General features: G+C 41.4%; 1 protein-coding gene across 1 annotated transcript in view; it reads left to right on the forward strand.

Moving 5' to 3' along the window:
* The first annotated feature begins 296 nt into the window (after positions 1-296).
* The window catches only part of NLGN4X (neuroligin 4 X-linked), a 44,052-nt gene continuing 22,465 nt past the window's right edge, over positions 297-21,883 (forward strand). The window contains exon 1 of the mRNA XM_040638489.1: positions 297-342. Coding sequence (XP_040494423.1) covers positions 297-342 — 46 coding nt within the window. The remainder of the gene's footprint in view (positions 343-21,883) is intronic.

The following is a 21,883-nucleotide window of genomic DNA, read 5'->3' on the forward strand; positions in this document are numbered from 1 at the left end:
CCATTATACTTACATACGGACTTTTTAAGTCTCATCTTAGAGACACTCTCTTAAAGTGGTAAACATTTTCCTCATTAGTTGTGCTGAAAAGTCAGCTTCTCTCTCTCCCCACATTTGTTTTTGCTTTGCTGTGATTCCTTCCCGACTGAATTCTTTATAAACCGCGGAAGCGTTGCATTCTGGTCTAATTCTCTATGTACAATAGCGTCATACTCTCTTACTCTTTTTTCTCGGAGGCGTGTACAAACACTGTAAAAAAATATTTGAGTTGTCTAATACATTCAACACATGGCATAATGACTGAGTACATTTTTGAACAGTCGGTGAAAAGAAGTAAAGCAGGTATGTAGATGTCTCATTGTCCAGGCAGTGGTTCTCAACCACTCTCAAATAGGAAGTGTTTTCTATCTGGACACATTTGTGGTTGCCACAGCCACGTGAAGGAAGGGATAGTACTGATATCTACAGGGTAGAGGCTAGGGATTCTGCTAAACATCCTATAATGCCCAGGACAGCCCCAATGACAAAGAATTAATCCAAGTGTCACTAGTGGCCACATTGAGGATCCCTGGCCTAGGATTATATTGATAAACACAAAGGATGGCTTGGAACTGCCTTTTCTGCACATGGTTGATGCCTGATTTTTTAACAACAACAAAGATCATGGGGGGATAAATGAAGCCTTGGTTCTATAGAATTCATGAGTGATATTTTCCTGTGCGTTCCATGCAGCCTCTTTTTGGAGCAGAGAGAGACGTATCAGGTAGGAACTTCCCAGAACAGTCCATGTGAACGAAAACATGGCACCCACTAACTTCCCTGGGGAGCCATGTTTCCCAACCCAACCCAAGAGCCGTGCCCCCAAAATGGCATATTCTGTGTATTTTTGCATCTACATGTCACCTACCTCTTTCACCTTTGCAAAATTCACTTCTAAATCCGATGGCTCCAGGCTGACCAACAAAGCATGCAGGCAGCCTCCTTTCTTCTGCTGGAAACTTTCACAAAATGAATCATATGTCACTTTTCTTTTCCAAAGCATATGCCATTTTATTTTATTCTGGGAGTTGAAATCGCACCGTACATCTGGTTAAGTGTCGTTCCCGGTGAGTTTCACGATGGGTGCTTCCTCGGGCTGGTTTCTTGTAAGGATGCTTGCTGACCTCAGCCATCCATCTTGACACCACTGACTGCCTCGAGTGTTTCTATAAACTGTTTACTGCTACACTTGTCTCCTCTCAGCCTTGCTGCGATTTTTACGGGCTCCCCTTTCTCCCTCTCCTTGGCGTTTGTCATTACGTCGTGTGACTCTTGGATACTGGACAGTGAGACAAGATGCCCTGTAGCCCTTCTAATACGCTCTCATCCTTTTCCACTATTATTACTCTTACTTTTTGTTTCCTTTTAATAAATATTCTTTCCAAAGCCTTCCACCTTCTTTTCTCCTCATTTCATTCTCAACTACAATTTCGCAATGAAGATATTATCACCTCCACGTTTTATGCAATGATAGAAGGTTTTCATAACCTGCCAGGATTTCCAAATCGGTAATCGACAAAACTGGGGATCTGAATCCCTCCTCTGGCTCCATACTGATTGTTCTTTCCATGCTACTTACTATTATTCTAAAAATAACACTAAATAAAGCTTCAATGGTGTTTTCCTTTGGCTGGTTTCTTCTTTCAGACCAGAGGAGTTTCCAGGGTTGGGGTGAGGCACTGAGGTAGGTATCTTCCTAACTGGTGTGGATTCCTTGGCTTTGTTCAGTTGCGTCTTGAAGTGAACTGATTATGAAGGGCAGGTTAGGGTCCCGCTGGGTGGTTCTGGAAAGCGGTGGGGACAAGGGCGCCAGGAGACCCCTGCAAAACGAGAACATAAAGCAGCTTCCCTGCTCCTTGGCAAGTACACACATCTCTCAAGGGTTTCAGACCACAACTGAAGACATTGCCTGCGGTAGACTGACGGTGACTCTTCGCATTATAACGAAACCGATATTTCATCTGAGCTACCTTTGTTCACTCAAGATGGGGGGTTGGCGTGGCAGGTGGGGTGCCCCCATAGAGGTGGCTTCTTTATTGAACCTCTGGGTCACCTTCATCTGGTAGAGAAGGTATGCAACTGTCCTTTATAACCTTGAAGGTCAGACATGGTGCCCACAGTTGCATTTTCCTCTCAGATCTTTCTGGCCTTTGTCAGTCCCGGTAGATCCTGTTTGATGATCATCAGTTAGGCATATAGTGATGAGACAATTCTATCCGTAAATGATTATGCGAGCCGCCAATATGCGTGTCACTTCTATTCCTTCAGCGTGGGAAGGCACAGTGACTTAGCAAGAAAAGGTCACTCTATACATTTAAATGATCTCTTGAACTTGGAAGGAAAATTCACCTGCCAGTGGGTTCTGAGACTCTCACACTCCATAGGAATCTATTTCTGAGCATTTTCAGAAATTGTCTCTTGAAACTCCAAACTTGGCACCTTCACTTTCATCCATGGGGTCAGTACTGCCTGCTCTTCCCTGAATTTGTTTCCTATGGCAGTTGTAACAAAGAACCCCACACTCCGTGGCTCAAGACAACACAAATGTAGCCTCTTACACTCCTGTAGACCAGAAGTCTCTGTTTCTAGGATGGCTTCTCCACTCAAGTCTTACACGGCCAAAATCAATGTATGGGACGGACTGTGTTCCTTCCTTGAGATGAATCCACTAGGGATGAATCCACTTCTGGCGACATTTGCTTTGTTGGCTGAATCCTGTATCATGCGGTTAAGGTTCCTGTTTCCTTGGTGGCTTTTGCCTGTGGGTCATTCTTAGCTTCCCAAGGACCTTAGCATCACTTGCCTCCTGTCCCCTTGCTCTGTCTTCAAAGCCTCAATGGCAGCCTCAAATTGTTTCAATCACCCTGACTTCCCTTCTGCCTTATTGGTCCTTTTCTACCTTCTGGGGCATCTCTCTGATTGTCCTGTCTCCATCTTTTGCTTTTAAGGGTCATGGGACTCCATTGGACCGCCTTGGATTTTCCAGGATTATCTGCTCATGTTCATGTCTGCTGGCTCGGACCTTTAATGACGTTCTCAAAGTCCCTTCCCAAGAATACCTGGATTGACAGTTGATTCAGTAACCATGGGAAGAAGAATCTTGGGGAGATGTCTTTAGAGTTCTGCTTACTATATTCCCCTATATAATCCAATGTTGAAGTTGGTCGAAGTGTCTTTAACAACTGGCTTGGACTAGGCTAGATTCAACTCAACCAGTAGGCTCCCCAGTGGAGGGAAAAGCCCAGTTGGGGAAGACATGCCATTAGTTGCTTACCCTGCCCCATTCTAAGTAATAATCCCCAGGTGGTACCTCGTACGGTCTGGGGCAATCAAGTTTGCTCCTCATCTCTGATATGGCTGGCCACCACCTCCATTATTTGTGCTTTCTGATTTACTAGACTCAGAATACCAAAATCCTTCTATCCCTTAACTTTGTCGTCCACTTAGCATTTCCTTTTTTTCTCAAAATTCCGCACCCTGAAATCGACTGACTCTTGCAATATGGCAGTTACCATTCTAATATTTCTACTTAGGGTGTGATGTTTATGTCACCTTAAAAGGGATTTAGTAACCAAACCCCCCTGAACGCCCATCTTGTTTCCTCTGTTCCGGTGAATCATCACAGGTTAGTTTTTTTCCCCTTCACCGGTCTCCAGCAGTGAATCAAAAGGTGGATACATTTTCATCAGTCAGCCATTTGGCAACCTTTGCATTTTTAATGAGCTTTCAATCACATCAAAGAACAAGGGAAGACCTTGGGAGCTCGTCCTGTGCTTTGGAAGTCTTAAAGTTCTTAGCAAGAAAGTTACAATGACTTTGGTCCCAATGCTCTGTTCTGGATATTCTAAACTGTTAATATTTATAGTGTTTGCTCCCTACAATTCAGAGTCATTGCTGCCATCATCCTCTATACATATCCTTACCTATTTTATTCAAAGTGATTTTGCAACCCGAGAGAGCTCTGTAAGGAGAGCTCGGTAAGGACGTTAATTCATACAACTCAGTTGGACCCACACATATTTTCCAATATTTGTTTTCACTGGTATTCACCTGCTGGCTTGGAGTCTTGCTTAGGTCATCCTGGTACACTCGTTTTCCATTTCTTCAGAGACACTGCGTTGGACGTGTAACAGTCTCTTTAACCCAACTTTCATCATAATAATTTTAAAATCTTAGCCTAACATCCAGACCAACATTTTAGCTTTGTTTCTAACTAGGCTTTCCATTGCTTTGTGCTATTTCAGGATGAGTTTGCAGGCAGTAGCCTGGCTTGCCAATTTAGTGTTCTAGATTCTTGTGTTTTAACAGCTTCTCCGGGACGCCATGGTAGGTTATAATTGAGTAGTGGAAGAAAGGTATTTTAAAGTAATTTCTGATTTTAGATCCCATTTTGCTCAGCTAAAAAAGTATTTTTTGGGGGGTGGAGGGAGTAGGACCAAGTGGTGTCACTGTGTTATATATTTCTCTCAATATATTGAACTTAATGTGAATCCTTTTAGCACGTTATCTTCACAAGGATATGATTCTACCATTTCCCCCCATTTATTAAACCATTTTGCAAAAGGCAATAAAATTAGCTCCTTCTAAGACGGTATATGGAAGATGAACTTTAAGGGAGAGTTCTACTCATCTAGTTAGCCCTCAAAAATTCTCTATCCATTGCAGTGCAATTTAGAATTAGACTAAACTAGATATTTTAATAAAAATGCACTTATAAGATAGGAAAGTGACTTTTAAATCCACTACCAGTATGAGAGTAGAAGAAATTTAAAATAAAGTTATAGATGATGATCGAATCCCTGAAAAATATGGCTTTATTTCCATAAATGACTATTAGAAATGAGGGTTTTGTTTTTTGGGTTTTCTTTTCTAAATGAAATGCAGCTCTTAGTAGAAGAAATGTATGAGGAAGAACGTCTTTGGGCATATACCTAACACTGCAACGGCATCATCTCAGCAGCCTTGCCGATGGCCAAGCTCAGGTGGGAAAAGTGATGAGCTGACATTTTGGAATTTTCTGTGTGCGGTTGCCTGTTCTTAAGTGAGTTTGGGCTTCTACAAGTATTTCAAGACTCCCTTACCTGAGCAGGAAATGTAAGCTTCCAGGGAAGACTTTAAAAAAATCAACATCGAAGCAAGAAGAGCCTCCAGGTGCTTAAAAATAGGGAGCTCCTTGGTACTTCATGTCCCGCACAGTTAGTGTTGCTAAGTAAACCAAATTATTTTAGGTGTTTCTTCCTGACCTCTTTTTTTTCCCCTCTTGTGTTATTTTAATTTCGGAACATCACTGAAAACTGAGAGCACCACAGGGGATCTTTACCTCTTGCATCGCTGTGATTGAAGATCATAATTAGAAAAATGCATGAAAAAGGAAGAGCTTCATAACCCATGCATCATTTTATGAGACAGAAATGTGGAAAGAGATCAACCATACAGTAATTAGGCAGGAGAGGGGAAAGGTTATTAAAAAAGTAAATTATTTTGATTTTAGAGCACAAGAGGTATCAGGGACTGGATGTTCTATAAACACAGTAATTTAGCCAATTTGCTTGATGGGATATGGATGTCCTGACCTCCTTGTAGCTCAGAGAGCACATGGATCTTGATCCCAGATCCTCCCATGGGGAGCTACAGAGTGTGTGTCTCCGTGTGTTCACCCCAGCCGAGTGGTCAGATTTCATTCACAATGTACCTATTTTAAGTATTTGGGGACACCCCAATTTCAATATTTATATACTTACATCAACTATTTCTGTGCTCTCCTTTGCTCCATGTGCAGTGGTTTCCAAATTTGTATCCAATGCTGCAAATCCCAGAGCTCCATAACTCTTGCCTTTCTCTCTTCTCCTTCCATACCTGTGTCCTGGTAAAGCCGCCAGGACCCATCTCCTGTCTGTGCCTTTCCTGTTTGCAGCAGTGGCCAACTATGTGCTATGCATCTGTCCCCGTCCGTTGGTCTCTGCATCCGTGGGCTCAACAACACAGAACCAAGGCTTAGCATTCATGTCGTGAAAAGCTTGTGGTCGTGGAATAGAATTTTCCAGGGAGGAGTTCAGAGGTTTGGAAGGTATTGCACCGGCTAGAAATAATTAAGAGCATAACCAGGCAATCTTTAGCAAAGGACCCGAGAGGCACTTATAAGTACCTTTCTCTGTATTTGCACATCGACCCTGATGCCAGGAGACTGAAAATGCATTTACGAATGGTCTCTTTGCATTGACCTTTGACCCGTTTCTGTTAGCGGAAATCCTGGGAACACGCAAATGATGTCTTTGAGTAAAGAAGTGCTCATTTATTATTGCTGCATGTTGTAAAAATATAATTGAATGAATAGACAAGTATATGCACATGCATGTGTGTCCGTGTACGCCTGCGTGTGTGCATACAGATTTATACACTTCGTGTGTCTAGAGTGCGTGCACATGTGTGTCCTTACATAGACATACAGATCGGTAACATATGTAGAGTTTGTGTCTGAGATGATGCAAAAGTTCTGGAGGTAGATGGGGTAATGTTTGCGTAACAACGCTGCTGAATGGTACATCGAAAATGTGAAAATGATAACATTTATACTATAGGTATCTTGCTACAATAAACAATATATATACATATATCACATATATTATATACTTTGAATGTGTATCCCCCAAAACCCAAACTCTAACTTGAAACCTGTCCTTAAGCTAAGTGCAATTCATTGATGCTACCTCTGACCCTTTGATGCTAACTTCTGCCATATGAAACTTGACCTTTCACCCTTGACCATGATCTGAGCACTGATGCTGAAACTGAACCAGAACCCAAATCGAAAACCTAAAGCTAACACCAACCCCAACCAGAAGATGAAAACATGGACCAAAGTCCTGGTGTTTGACCCTTTGATTCTTTCTTTTTTTTTTTTTTTAAGGTTTTATTTATTTGTCAGAGGGAGTGCACGCAGCAAGGGGAAGGGCAGAGGGAGAAAGAGAAGCAGGCTCCCCACTGAGCAGGTAGCCCAATGCTGGACTCCATCCCAGGACCCTGGGATCATGATCTGAGCCGAAGGCAGACGCTTCACCTACTGAGCCACCCAGGTGCCCCTGACTCCTTGATTCTTCACTATTGGGTTGACCCATGATCTCAAACAGTGAATGTGGACCTGAACCCAACCTCAAACGAAAACCCCAACTGCAAACTAGGATTGAAACCTAATTGAACCCAATAGGAACATGAATCCAAAGCTAACCAAGTCAAACGCCTACACTTACCCCTTACCCTTGACCTTTGACCATAACCCCTGACTATTAGCCCCTGACTCAAACTCCAAACCAAGACCTAAAGATAGCCTCTGACCCATGGTCTTTGACCCTAGTCCTGACCTTTGACCTCTGTCCTAATAACACGGGTATGATCCCTTAATCTTAACATTGACCTTTGGCCCTAACTCAGTATCCAATCAGGAATCTGTCTGAACCTGAATCCATACTGAAAACCTTTCACCCCTTGACTCTTGATCAAGAACCCTCATCCTGGACAGGAATCCCAATCTGTACTCAAAACTTTTTTCTCGCCTGAATCATAACCCAAACCCACCCTTGAACTCAAACCCCAACTTGACCCAGCCCAGCTGCAAATGGGAACCCCAGACTTGTCCCCAACCCCAACATGGACAAATAGTGTCTCGGTCCTGGAGGGTGGATGTGGGATTTGCAGCCCTACAGGAAACCACAGAGGTGGGCAAACTCTGATATGTGGTTTTGAAAAATGTTTAGTCACTGGAGAACCAGGCATGGAAGGTCCTTATTGACCTCTGTCTGTACAGACCGCAAGAGGACATCCATGTGGCTTGACCTGTGATATTACCAATGACATCACAGTGAGATCCGGAGATCATAGTGGGATTCTCTGTCCCTGAAAAACCATTTACTCAACAAAAATTTATGGAGTCCCCATGGTACATCAGGGACCAGCTAGCCACCTGGAGACAGCCGTGAACCATAGAGACCCAAAGACCTGACCCCCTGGAATGGACATTATTGTAGGCTTTGGAGGTCAGTCTGACTCAGATCCAAGATTCACTCTATATGGAAGTCCTAACTCCTCCCCACATATTTCTGCAAAGTTTCCATGGGGCATGCATGGAGACCCTGTTTAACATGGCTATTTCTGGAGCCAATTTCCTCTACTTCTCATTTATGCATAATGAGGTTTCCACTTTGGTCACCAACATGGGAAACCTAGCTACTTCCCCATTTATACAGATACCCACTTATCTATATGAATCGTGGTGTGTATACCTGTGTGTGTGTGTGTGTGTGTGTGTGTAGTATAATGGGGTTCTTATTAAGTTTAACTTATGATTCTAGGAGAAACTGGGAGCATTTTTATCAAAAGAACTGGAAGACAAGCCTTCCAAATTGAACATACCCTAGCCCTTGTGATAGATACCTGCCAGGCATCCGAAAATTGGGGATTTTCTGCTAGATGTCTCGAGCATAACTCATCAACCCCACCAATCTGCTGGGGCAGATTTATAGTGTGTTCTTCTGTTGGCGTTTACCCTCTGCCATTCATGATTTAAGAAAGAATGCTATGAGAGTCAGTTTTCTCCCTGAGATGATGAGTTTTGCTTCTTTGTGGGAAAGTAATAGTAAAGGCATGCTATGAAGATAGTTCTGCATACACTGGGGAGCCCCCTTTGACGCTGTGTCATTTCTCCTACTCCATTTGCAATTTGAGTAATTACTCTCTACCAATTCCAATAGCCAGTCAATAGGTCAGAATCCCCAGGCGGTATCGCCTGGGACTTTTCTTGCAAAACACATCCCAGGTGCTGGGCTGTGTCTGGAAACCACGGGTAAAATTTATAATAAGTAATAAATTCTCCAGACTTGGCAACGTAGAATGGTTGAACATAAGTTTAAGAAAGCATTTAAATAAATCCTTCCTACATACTAATTGAGGCTTAATTATTTAGAGTTTTTTGTTCTAGCTACTGAGAAATAGCATTTGGCATGAGACACGGAAGAATTAGAATACATATCATTTTCTTCGTTCCAGATAAACAATTCTTTTCATGTTTACCTGGAACTCTACCATGGACATAAACCCATTGGTTTCTTTGGATTAGAAAATTCAAGGTTGGTGGTTGTACTGGTTGTTGAACTGGTGGGTTTGATCCAAAACACAAAAAGGATTTACCGCTAGGATTTATCTCTGCCTGTTTCATACAATTATGGGTTTAGCTTTTTAAGGCAATTACCTTCTTTCTTTCCTCTCTTATTATTAGGGAATGCTTCATACACGAACATGAATAATGAAACAAACATCTTTCTATACCCAGTCTGACATGAAATTAGGACACAGTGAAGATTTTTGGATTCCTTTTCCCCTCCTAAGCTACATCCCATTGGTCCCACCCTAGGGATACTAAACTTTCTGGATCTCGTTTATCATTTCCTTCTCTTAGGAAATTTTATTTCTTCAAAATTGTCACTCCTAGCATGGCCCTAATGATGTGTATTACATGTGCTCTGTTTTCTATCTTTTATAAATTGGATTGTAATATATTCTTCACCTGGTGTATCATTGAATATTCTATTTCTGGTAAGCAGCCCAGGCGATGTTTGAAGGTGTAATTCACTTGTACTCACTGATACACAGAACTACATTGTATGGCTACGCCACAAGGTGTGTACCTCTTTTTCTGGGAGCTGGGAATTTACTCTGGGTTGGCCTTTCATAACCAGTGCAGCCATGAATGCTTTGCACAGATCTCTTGTAAAAGCAGAAAGGTCTTAACTGATCGATCAATCCACTCTACCATATTTTATGTGTATATTAACATACACTTGAGAAAATCAGAAACCTTTTAAAAGATCGGGCTTTTATCCTCCCAAGAAAGGTATATGAGTTTCCATTGCTCTTTATCTCCGCTGGACCAGGGATTGAGTAAATTTTATGTTGGTTTTTTAACCTGGTGACTGTAAACATTTATTTTTAAAGATAAAGTTTACGTACAAAATATACCAATTCCATGAGTCTGAAATTTGGGACAAAATATGGTGGCAGAGTTTTTTGACAAACGATTTTACCGAGTGGTTTTCTATTTCTCCATATAGATCTCGTACAACCGTATAGTTTTTCTCGTACATTCCCATGCGTTGCTAAATGACATCTTTTAAAATTTTTCCCACAAACTCTCGCTGATACATCAAAATCATATTGGCTCTTCTGTGTTGATACTCTCTGTAGCGACCTTATTAAATGTTGTCGTTGGTGTGAATAATTTTTAAATTCTGTTGGGTTTCACAGGTCCTAGAGAATATGATTCACTAGTGCCAAAACAACCATTTCCCAGCCTCCTTTTCCCTCAGACTTTTTGTTATGCTTGTTTGTGTTTCTTATAGGGCTGGTGAGGGCATATCCGAATACACTGTTGAATGGAAATGAGATTGTGTATTTTGTATCTTGTCTTTAGAAGAAAGTCTGATATCATTCTACCATCTGTGTAAAATTTGGAGTGGCTTATTGATAGATGACCTTTTTCATTAAGGTTAAGGTTAAGAAGTGTTGAGTGCTCGGTGGTTGTCTCACAGCTCATTGCCACTGACCTCGTACGATACCAGCTTCAGATGTTGTATGGAAGAGGGACCATCAGTGTTCCCCTAACAACTCAGAATATAATGAGTCCTATTTATACACAAGTCTGAAGACTTCTTGCACAAACATTTTATCTAGTTCATGGAACTATAGTTTATTAGTTGATTTGTCAAGAGTCTTCTTAATATGGTATCCAAATTGGCCATTTTGAGTGATAGTTATTTCTGTGAACAACACATTCTTCCAGAATGCTTCTCATGCTGTAGCATTTATCAGAGTCCCCTAAAGGGCTTTGCTGAAATGCCCACTCCAGAGCCCATCCTCCAAAATTTGGATTCAATGACTCTAGGGGATGGGAGGGGGCCAGAGGATTCATATAGCTAACTGGTTCCCACATGATGTGGTCATTGTGGGTCCATGGACACACCTTGAATAGTGCTGTGTATAGCAGTCTGGATGTCATAAAAACCGTGTGAATTGTCATCTCGACTTATTGCCGGCCAATTCCCAATCACTCTGTTCATAAAACCTGCATCCGTATTATAATTAGGCTAAAAGGAATTTATTCCAGCCTCTAACTACAGAGAGAAACCTACCTCATGAGTTTTCTCAAACAATTCCATAATTATACACATTAGCTTAGGTTAAATCTTATATACAATATCAATGTTGTATATGTATACATTTTTAATACGATGTGTAAAAAAGTACCTATTAAACAAACGTTAACATGCAGTCATTTATTAACAAATTTTGTATACATCTTGTTTCAAAACGGACAAGCTTGAATCTCTAAGACGAGGCTTGAGAAATAACACACATTGCATTTTTCACTCAACAGATTAATTAGTAGCTCAAGTGAGATAAGAACTAGTCCACTTCATCACAGGCTACAGTGACATTTTTGAAAGGGGATTCGCATTTCAAGTTAGCAAGTTGCATCAATGCCCTGTTGTTACTGACAGAAGGCAAGGTGCTCATGGCTTACGCAAAGCTCAGAGACCGCATTTTCAGCTGGAAGCCACTGCCATACATTCTTGCAAAATACACAGTTGCACAACCAATGAATAACTTTTCAAAAGGTCTCCTATTCGTTGTCTATTGAACAACAAATGAATCTAAGAAGCAGTCAGTCTGGAATATTTGCACACCCCTATAAATGTCACCACGTCTGTCTTCCTATCAATTAACCCCTGTGCTCTTCCCCGCACAAATCACCCTGCCACTGGAAAAGTGATTTTTGGAAGGCAGATGGGGCCACATGTCACCTGTAAAAAGGGCATTGATTGATTGATTCAGCATCCCTTTAACGAGAGCATAAAACGGACATCATATGAGTTTCAGAACCTACAGTTTCCAGGACAAACCCAATTGCAGAGAAAGGGAAGGGTAACAAATATTAGATGAAAAAAAAACAAGATTGTGTGTGTGGCTTTGAAAGATAAGACTAGGAACATAATCATGTTTGTATCACACAACGCCTACGGAATTCGGAGGAATACAAGTTTTAAGCAAGACTGAGCATGAGGACGGTCAACAAAGTGTGGGCATTTGGTAGAGTTTAGAATAGGGGTGGGGTGAATAACTGGGAAGCTGTTTCTTTACGGTGGAGATGGGTCTTCCCTCTGGACTTGGGGATGGGTGCGAGAATGAGTGGGAGTGGCTACAATAAATAAGAGAAAAATCAGCACAGCCCGAATGCTAACCAAATGCTGAGATTTCTCAAAGAGCAGTGATGCCAAAAACACACATTCAAATGTGCCAGCCTCCAGAGCTGGAGACATGCTCGTGACACGGATACAGGAAGCCGGAAGAAGGCCACGTCGAGAGAAATAAAGATGCTTCACTCCATATTGGATACACTGAGCTTTCTAGGACAGGAAGACATCTAAATGGCACAACTCCATGATGCTCGGGGACATTCGTGATGCTTGGGGACAAACGGGAGCCCTTGGGATTCCCTAAAGATACAGGCTGGAATTGTCATCACATGGATGATGGGACACGTTGATGTTGGCTCAGAGACTCACGTGGGGAGCAGTTCCTTATTGAAAGATTTGCTTTCCTGCTGCAAAAATTAGTGGAAATTCTTTCTTACCTCCTTTATGCTCCCCTTGGTACTTTTGATGAAGAGATGGATGAGAATAATAGTGATTCACCGATACTCTCCATCTGTTAGAGAAACAGATAAAGCAGAAATATTTGTTTTAGGCTGAGTTCCAAACTTAATATTGAACGATTTTTTTCTTGAAGTTTGTTGATACACACTACATCTCCACATACAGTTTGCTTTCAGTAATTCCCAGATTCGCTACAGAAAGTACAATTGATCAAAAGTTGGCTGCAGAAACTCCACAGCAATCCTTTTAGAGCCTGTTTGCAGCTTCCCGAATCTATACTAAAATCATAAAACACCTTCGCTGAGGAGTGTCTGACTTCCATTTCAGATGATATCCTTCTTTAAGTCTAATATTTTTCTATTTTTCTAATTGCCTCATGGCTGAAACAACATACCTTCAGTGCTATAAATTTAGAATGTTGAAGAGCATAAAGAAGAAAAATAAATATATGTGTATCAGTACAGTTGACCCTTGAACAACATAGTGGGAACTGCTCTTGTAGGTAGATTTTGGGGGCAAATATCATACAGCACTAGAAATGTATCGTCTCTTCCTTGTGTTTTTCTTAATGGCATTTTCTTTTCTCTAGCTTACTTTGTTGTAAGAATACCATATATAATACACTTAACATACAAAATATGTGATAATCAACTATTTATGTCATCAGTAAGGCTTATAGTCAACAGTAGAATATTAGCAGTTAACCTTCTGGGACATCAAGAGTTATACTCGGATTTTTAACTGCAGGGGAGGACCTGTATATATAAGGTCCCTCACTGGTCACAATGGGACAATTCCAGCATCCCCAAGAATAACAGGTATACTGAATTGAAACATGATAAATCTATAGTAATCCATGCATTCACGACAATACTCAATATAATAATTGATTGGTTAAAAAGAATTCTTAAAAGTCAGTGGTGAGGAAACAAATAATGGGCCAAAGACCTTAAGAGGCACCTCACGGGAGAAGATATACAGATGGCAAATAATTATATGAAAAGATGGTCCTCATCCTATGGTATCAGGGAAATGCACACTCCACACCTATCAGAACAGCCTGAATCCAGGACACTGACAGCACCTGTGAAGCAACGGGAACTCTCATTCACGGCCGGTGGGAACGCAAAATGGTGCAGCCACTTTGGAACACGGTTCTGCGGTTCTTACAAAACTAAAGATGCTCTTTCCATAAGATCCAGCCATCATGTTCTTTGGTCTTTTCTCAGAGAAGCTGAAAATACATCCATACAAAAACCATCCCATGGATGTTATAGCAGATGTATCCAACATTGCCAAGACTTGGAAGTAACCACAATCTCTTCAGTAGGTGAACGGATAAACAACTGTGGTCCATCCAGACATGGGATATTAGTCAGCACTAAGAACAAATGAGCTGTCAAGGCTTGAAAAGACACGGAAGAACCTTACACGTGTATTATTAAATGAAATAACCTGACCTGAAAAGGCTTCGTGCTGTATGATTCCAACTTTATGACATTCTGGAAAAGGCAAAACCATGGAGACAGTACACAGATCAGTGGTTGCCAGGAGATGGGGGAGGGATGAGCTGGTAGAGCACAGAGGGATTTTTAGGGCAGTGAAGCTCTTCTGTATCGGACTATAACGGTAGATCTCTGTTATCCATTCATCATAACCCATAGAATATGGACCAGCAAGAGTGATCACTCATGTAGACTCTGGACACTGGGTGGCTATGATGGGATCCTGTAGGTTCATTGACTGTCACCTCTTGTGGGGGATGTTGATAATTCAGGAGCATGTGCAGATGTGTGGCAGAGGGTACATGTGAAATCTCTGCACCTTCCTCTCTAATTTGCTGTGAACCTAGAACTCCTCTAAAAAATCAAGTATATTTAAAAAGTACAACTCATTGGTCCTATCGATCGCTGGATACCATCACATTTCTCTGAATATCGATAAATAAAAGAATCATGCTCCCCCCCCCCCACTTTTCCTCTATGTACTGAATTTCAAAGGAACTTCAAAAGCGGGTGAATGTTGTTGGAGTTCCAGATAATAAATGCAGAAGGACTAACAACAGATATATTAGTTTTGTAGAACCCCAAATGAAATCATAGATGTGGCAGATCGTCACCAATGGTTGGTAAAACAGCAGTTGAAAAGCTTGGTAGATATTTCTCGTAAATGGTGGGATTAGTTGCGACCTGAATCTAATTATCAATCACTGTTAAGATAAATTAAAAAAAAAGAAAAAGACAGGATGGGAGGGCCTGCTGGTGATTTTGATGCCTGCTAACATGAAGAAGCATTGCTTCCCATGAATATTTACCTGATTTTTCTAAGATATCAATGACATAAGAACACGCAAAGAAGAATTTTACAGCAGAAAAGATCTTGTCTCTATTTTTATTTGCTTTCTCTCCAGATCAGCAGATCACATTATTTGCTGTTCACTAAAATTGTACAGTTTTTTTTTGAAATGTGTGTGCCTACACCTTACCCAAAGCAACTAATTAAAAATCTTGAGCACAGGGACTTAGGCATGAGTATTTCTTAAAAGATGTCCAGATGTTTAGTATGGACAGGGAGGGTAATCAACTATTTGGTGTTAAAATTCTTTGAAACTAATATGTGTTTAACCACAGACATAAGAGAAGCCAGAAATATTGGTAACTGAGAGGAAGCTCCATTTCAGTGGGACAAATAAAATAAGGTGTGAAAAGCACCTGGTAAATGATAAAAGGTATTTTGCATGAAGACATTAGCTGTTATTTGAAGGTTCTATTTAAATGCCGTGGTCAATTAAATAATGTTTTTCTTCATTTGATTTTTGTTTGTCCTAAAAGTGTTTAAAAGTAGAATTTTACGGGGCGCCCGGGTGGCTCAGTCGTTGGGCGTCTGCTTTCGGCTCAGGGCGTGATCCCAGCATTCTGGGATCGAGCCCCATGTCAGGCTCTTCTGCTGGGAGCCTGCTTCTTCCTCTCCCACTCCCCCTGCTTGTGTTCCCTCTCTCACTGGCTGTCTCTGTCAAATAAATAAATAAAATCTTTAAAAAAAAAAAAAGTAGAATTTTACTATGAAAAAAAAATGGGTTCAACATAATGGGATCTTTCTTGCAAACTGAACATAACACCATAATTAGAATCATCCTGTTGACAGTTCGTCATGAATCCACAGTGAGCAAATTGGACAGAATGACATCTTGGCTGACCCAAGTTCTCCCTAGGATGAGGAATATGAGTCGGCTTTTAAATCAACCTCGGATAATGAGACCAAAATATTCCATTTTCCATCACTTGCTTTTAACTCCACTCAAGGTAGACACATTCTGGAGGTGCCTTACATATGTGAATATAGATTACAAAACAACAATGTTAAAGAGATGTTAAGGGATCTAACAAGTTGAGTACTCTTGTGGACTTTTTCAAGGACCTTTACTCTTAGTCGGAGACATGTCTGTTCCGATCTCATAGCCAGCACGCACAGTACTGGCGTCTGTCTGCTTGTTCTGTTATAACCAGACTACCACAGACTGGGTGTCTTGAAAACAATACTCATTTATTTCTCACGCTTCTGGAGGCTGGAAGAGGAGGGTTCTACATGGTCATGTTCTGGGGAGGACTGTCTTGCAGGTTTCAGACCGCTGACTCCCCCATTGCATCCTTGCATGGCTGGATCTTTGGCTTCTGCTTATAGGGCCTCAAGCCCATTCATGGATTACCCTCCACCCTCATGACCGAATCATCTTGCAAAGGTGGCAACGTCTTTATAATAAACCTAAACCTTGGAGATTAGGATTTCAACATAGGAATGTTTGGTCCATTGCAAGTGGGACTGCAAGGGGGGTTTGCATTAATCATTCAATACAGGTGTCATACCTTATTAAGTGGATTTAGCCCAATGTGTAGGTAGCACATTTTATGGACATTACAATTCAAAGTGTTTCCCCCATGGGAACTTGTAGCTTCCTAGACTTTCTGTTTGGAGTGATGGAAACATTTTGGAAATAGGCAATGGTGATGGTTGTACGTCACTGTGAATATAATTAATCCTATTGAATTGTGCACTTAGAAATGATGAAAACAGAAAATTGTATACTATACACACACACCCATATATCTTTATATGATTTTTCATTTTAGTTGTGCTCAATTTAAGGACCGTGTGAAGCAGCATGAGAATATAATACCCCATGCATTGTTTTCTCAAAAATAAACCAGATTCCCTCACAGAGACACAGAATGAACATAGACTTTCACGTGCCCGAGGTAAGCATAAATTTGGTCGCAATTTCTAGCAGCTAAAGCAAAGAAAAGGGAGAGAGAGTAACATTTGATGTTGGGATTTTTATCTCTTGCAAGAAAAAGCATTTCCCTTTGCTTCTGCTCCGTTGGGGCCATGGGGCTGGTGATAATAGAGGACGTTGTGGCTGAGGGTTGCTGGTTCTCTTTTTTCTTCGGTGGCTGGTGCATTCACTGATGACATGACGAAAAGCATCCCAAAGTCTGAGATGACCTTGCTCAGCAGACTCTGCCCATTATGTGTAATGACTGCACTCTTGAGCCTGGAAAAACACTACCTTGGTTGTGCTCAGTTTATTCTTAAAAAGCCAACCCTGGATGACTAGCTCGGCCAAAGGCAAGTAGGAATCCCTTTTGGTTTTTAGGGCCTAACCCCTGGAATGTATCGCGAGAGATTCCACTTGTGTGGTCTGGGGTGGAACTTACCTGTGTCCGTTCTTCCTGAGAACTCAGCGTGGTTCAGATGAATCCCTCACCCCGGTTCTGGGATAACCCAGCCCTCGCTCACTCAAAGCACCGAGGAGGATGGGAGAGGAAGGTCCTAGCTCACCCAGGGAGCACAGTGCGGGATGCAGAGCCGCCCGTAACAAGCGTGCGCGGGAGACAAAGGACACCAGTACCTGCAGATGCTCAATGGCATCTCTCTCTCTCTGTGGTTCATCTTCAATGTAGCCGACTCATATTGAGAGGCAGCGTATGGTGGCAGAAACACCTGGGAGAGGGATTGAGCACATCTCCCTCGGAGTCCCTATTTTTAGCACTTTCTGCCCTTGTCTGTCAGGTTTGCAACCTTGAAACTGTTGTGATGGTAGTGAAATGAATCTATGCTATGCTTTAGCCTTTGAAATAATTGTATCTTTCTTTCTAGCTGTGTGTTTGTCCCTCACTCCTTCCCTGCTTGCCTCTCTCCCTTCATCCCTCCCTCCCTCTCGCTATCCTTCTATCCATCATCTATCTATCATCTATCCATCTATCATCTATCTCTCTCTCTCCCTCCCTCCCTCCATCCATTTATCCATCCATCCACCCAGCAACCCAGCCACCCATCCATCCAACCATCCATCTTTCTATCCATCATCTATCTATCCATCCATCCCTCCCTCCATTCATCCATCCATCCTTCTATCCATTATCTGTCTATCCCTCCATCTATCCTTCTCTCTATCATCTCTCTCTCCCTCCCTCCATCCATCCACTTATCCATCCATCCATCCACCCACCCAACCAGCCACCCATCCATCCACTCAAACATACCTCCCTCCCTCCTTCTGTCATCTTTCTTTCTTTTTCTTTCTTTCTTTCTTTCTTTCTTTCTTTCTTTCTTTCTTTCTTTCTTTCTTTCTGGCGTTCCTTCCTTCTTTCCTTCCTTCCCTCCCTCTATCCATCCACCCACCCATCTACTCAAACATCCATCCATCCATCCTTCTATCATCCATCTATATCTATCTATCTATCATCTATCTATCTATCTATCTATCTATCTATCTATCTATCTATCTATCTATATTTCAACTTCTAAAACTGTACAGTAAGTACTAGTGTGGTATTAAGGCACTAGATTTGTGGTAATTTGTTACAGCCACAATGGGGAGCTACTGAAGTACATAATTTAATTTGTATTTGTCGTCCATCTCCTATGCTAGAATATGAGTTTTAGGCATTTGAAGATACAGTTGAACTGGTTCATTGCTGTATCTTCACCACAAGGACAATGAGTGCCTGGAATATTGTAGGCACCCATGAAGATCTGGTGAATTGCACCATAGTTCATTGAGTGAATTAAATAAATTAACACCATATGCCTATTAAATATTTTATCTCCATTACATCTTCATTGTTTTAAGATCCGTTCTTTTTCTGCCGTTGACCCCAGCTCTGGTTCTGCTTTTGCTCTTTGGCCATTGCAAAGTTAATGGTATTTGGTTGAATCCAAGGGTAATGGCCAAAATTCAGGGAACCCAATGTGGTCTTTACATGCTGTCTGTGTAGGGAAGACTTGATATGTTCTTGACTCTGGAAAATTACTTCATTTAAGCAAAGTCGGTGAGATAACATTCCTTGAGTGGAGAATCAGGACAAGATTATGTCTAATCTTTAAGAACAGAGTTATTGGGGCACCTGGCTGGCTCAGTCGGTAGAGCAGGCAATCTTCATCTTGGGGTTGTGAGTTTGAACCCCATATTGGGTGTAAAGATAACTTAAAATCTAAAAAAAAAGGGGGGGGAATTATCTACTCTTTTTGAGTTGAATTTATTCACATTTGTTTTGTTATATGATCTGTTTAATATTTTTGTATGTTATTTTTCAGTGAGAAATCGTCATTTCTGCCTTTTAAATTTCTCAGGAAAGCCTTCCCTTCTTTTGTAGGTTATCATGCTTACTTGTTACTCATGGGTGTGCTGTTGCCTCTCAGATCTTGTTGTTTTCTCTTAATTAGAACAATTTCCATATCTGTGCTCCAGGTTTGCCGGAGAAAACCAATGTTGGAAAGCTTGGGGATATTTCTGGGCACAAAAAAGATTATGTGAGCTAGGAGATATAGTGTTGGATTTTGATCGAGTTGGAAAAGAATGCATTGTCCTTATTACATTTACTTGTTCTGATTGTTTTATGGAAAAATAAGAACAGAACACATTAGTTCTGGTCTACCCCTGGATAGTACTTAGCAGTAAGTACTCATAAATAACACTATTATGTCCAGCACCATCTTTGTTTGCCGTTGAGGATAGAGAAGCATATCTAGGGGCGCCTGGGTGGCACAGCGGTTAAGCATCTGCCTTCGGCTCAGGGCGTGATCCTGGCGTTGTGGGATCGAGCCCCACATCGGGCTCCTCCGCTAGGAGCCTGCTTCTTCCTCTCCCACTCCCCCTGCTTGTGTTCCCTCTCTCGCTGGCTGTCTCTATCTCTGTCAAATAAATAAATAAAATCTTAAAAAAAAAAAAAAAGAAAGAAAAAGAAAAGCATATCTAAGGAGAGCAGCATATTTTGAGTTAGTGTACTTCGAAAGAGATTATGACAATTATGTTAAAAATAGGATTGTATAAATTTTTTCTCCTATATGCAGTTTATAGGGCTCTGAATACCATATAGGTACAAAATGTGTATCCTCTGTGTGCCTTATAAATATAGTTTGATGGAAAAACTACGACTTTCAATTCTAATCAGCTTTAAAATATTCTTTTTTAAAATTAAAGTATAGTTGACAATGTTGCATTAGTGTCGTGGGTACAACAGAGTGATTCCATGAGTCTATACGTTAAGCCATGCTCAGCACAAGTGTGGTGACTGTCTGTCACCTGTGGTCCTAAAATATTCTTATTAAAAACAAATAGAAGCATGCAAATGCGAAACAAAAATTGTGTAAGTTTTCAAGATATCTATGGAAATCTACTCAAATACTGTATTTGTCCCCAGCTTTTCCTATGTTGCTTGGGTCCTTGTGGGTACATATAAATGTTGGTAGAATGGCATCTCCATAATTCACAGCATGGATTAAAGCTGTAATATGAGGTGGGTTTTTGTTGTTGTTGCTTTGTTTTGTTTTTTGCACTGCTTTCCTTTAAGCATATACTGAACACTTAATACAGAGAATTAACAAATACATGCATCACCTTCATGCCAAATCATTTCATAAATGACACGTGCAATCAGACAGCATGGACGTTTTCTGTATCACATGCCTGATCTTCAAGGCAGAGCCTAGGTAGACCAGTAATCAGTTTTCCGTCTGGACCCGTTTCATTTGCTGAAAGGGCATCTCTTCATACTTGCTGTGCGTCAGTGAAACAAGTAACTAGCAATGTGTCTGCTATCAGGGATGTCGGAGTAGTCGCTGACCATTCGTGAGCACACACCGTGTACAGCGGGTACGGGACATTTGCATGCCCCTTCCCCACTCCGTTCCCCAAGCAGTGCTCTGGGATAGTCGCTATCCTCTTCTGAGTTCCACGTGTGAGGAAACTGGGACTTGGAAACCTTCAACTCCATGCCCAGGGCATCATCGTAGATTCCAACCCAAAGGGGACTGGCTGACCCCAGTGCACACGCTAACCCGTTACTGAACGACAAGGATGTATCCTTCCTAGAGAGTGGGAAGTTCTGTAATAGAACTCCGCTGAAAGAAACGTACGGAGCTGAGAGATTGGAGACAATCAGGAAACTTTTGAGACGGGAGCTGCGTAGGTAGAAGGAAAGAAAGCAAGGACACTGAGATCCTGCTGCAGAGGTTGGAGCAGGGAGGGAATGGGGTTGGTCTACACTCCCGTGAGGCCAGGTCTACAGGAGGAAGGCAGGTGTGGGCGGTGTGGACAAGGCAGCTTACAGGCTCACCACAGCCCTTTAAAGAGCATCCTGGATGTAGCCAATTGCGTCTAAAACCAAAGTCACAAAGTAACATAGTGTTTGGTTGTTAAGAGCGAGCTACAAATTGTAAAAAATGTAAACCCTTATTTAGAATTAAGTGGGAAAATCACCTATAACCACATTCCCAGAATTAAGCACTATTAAATGTGGTATTTCCTTCCAGAGTTAATTTATTATGTTAATAATCATGGGATCATAGGACCCAATATTCAGCAACTCGATGTTTTCCCTTGAGAGATCATAGCTGTGTTTCTGGGTCTCCACAAATGAAGATCCCCCCATTATACGGTTCAGCCAACAGAATTCACGCAACCTATCTTTTATTCATGAACACTGAGATTGCTGTCATCCCTTATTTTCAAAATTACAGTCAATAAGAATTGATCCTTGGGTGGCTGACTACCTCTGCACATTCAAATAAAGATTTTTTAAAATAGAAAAAGAACTTCAGGGTTTAAGGGTTTTAGGGTTATCTTCATGGTATGGAAATGGGTT

This window comes from Ursus maritimus (genome assembly GCF_017311325.1).
Source record: "Ursus maritimus isolate PB19 chromosome X unlocalized genomic scaffold, ASM1731132v1 scaffold_X1, whole genome shotgun sequence".
In the NCBI taxonomy this organism is placed as follows: domain Eukaryota; kingdom Metazoa; phylum Chordata; class Mammalia; order Carnivora; family Ursidae; genus Ursus; species Ursus maritimus.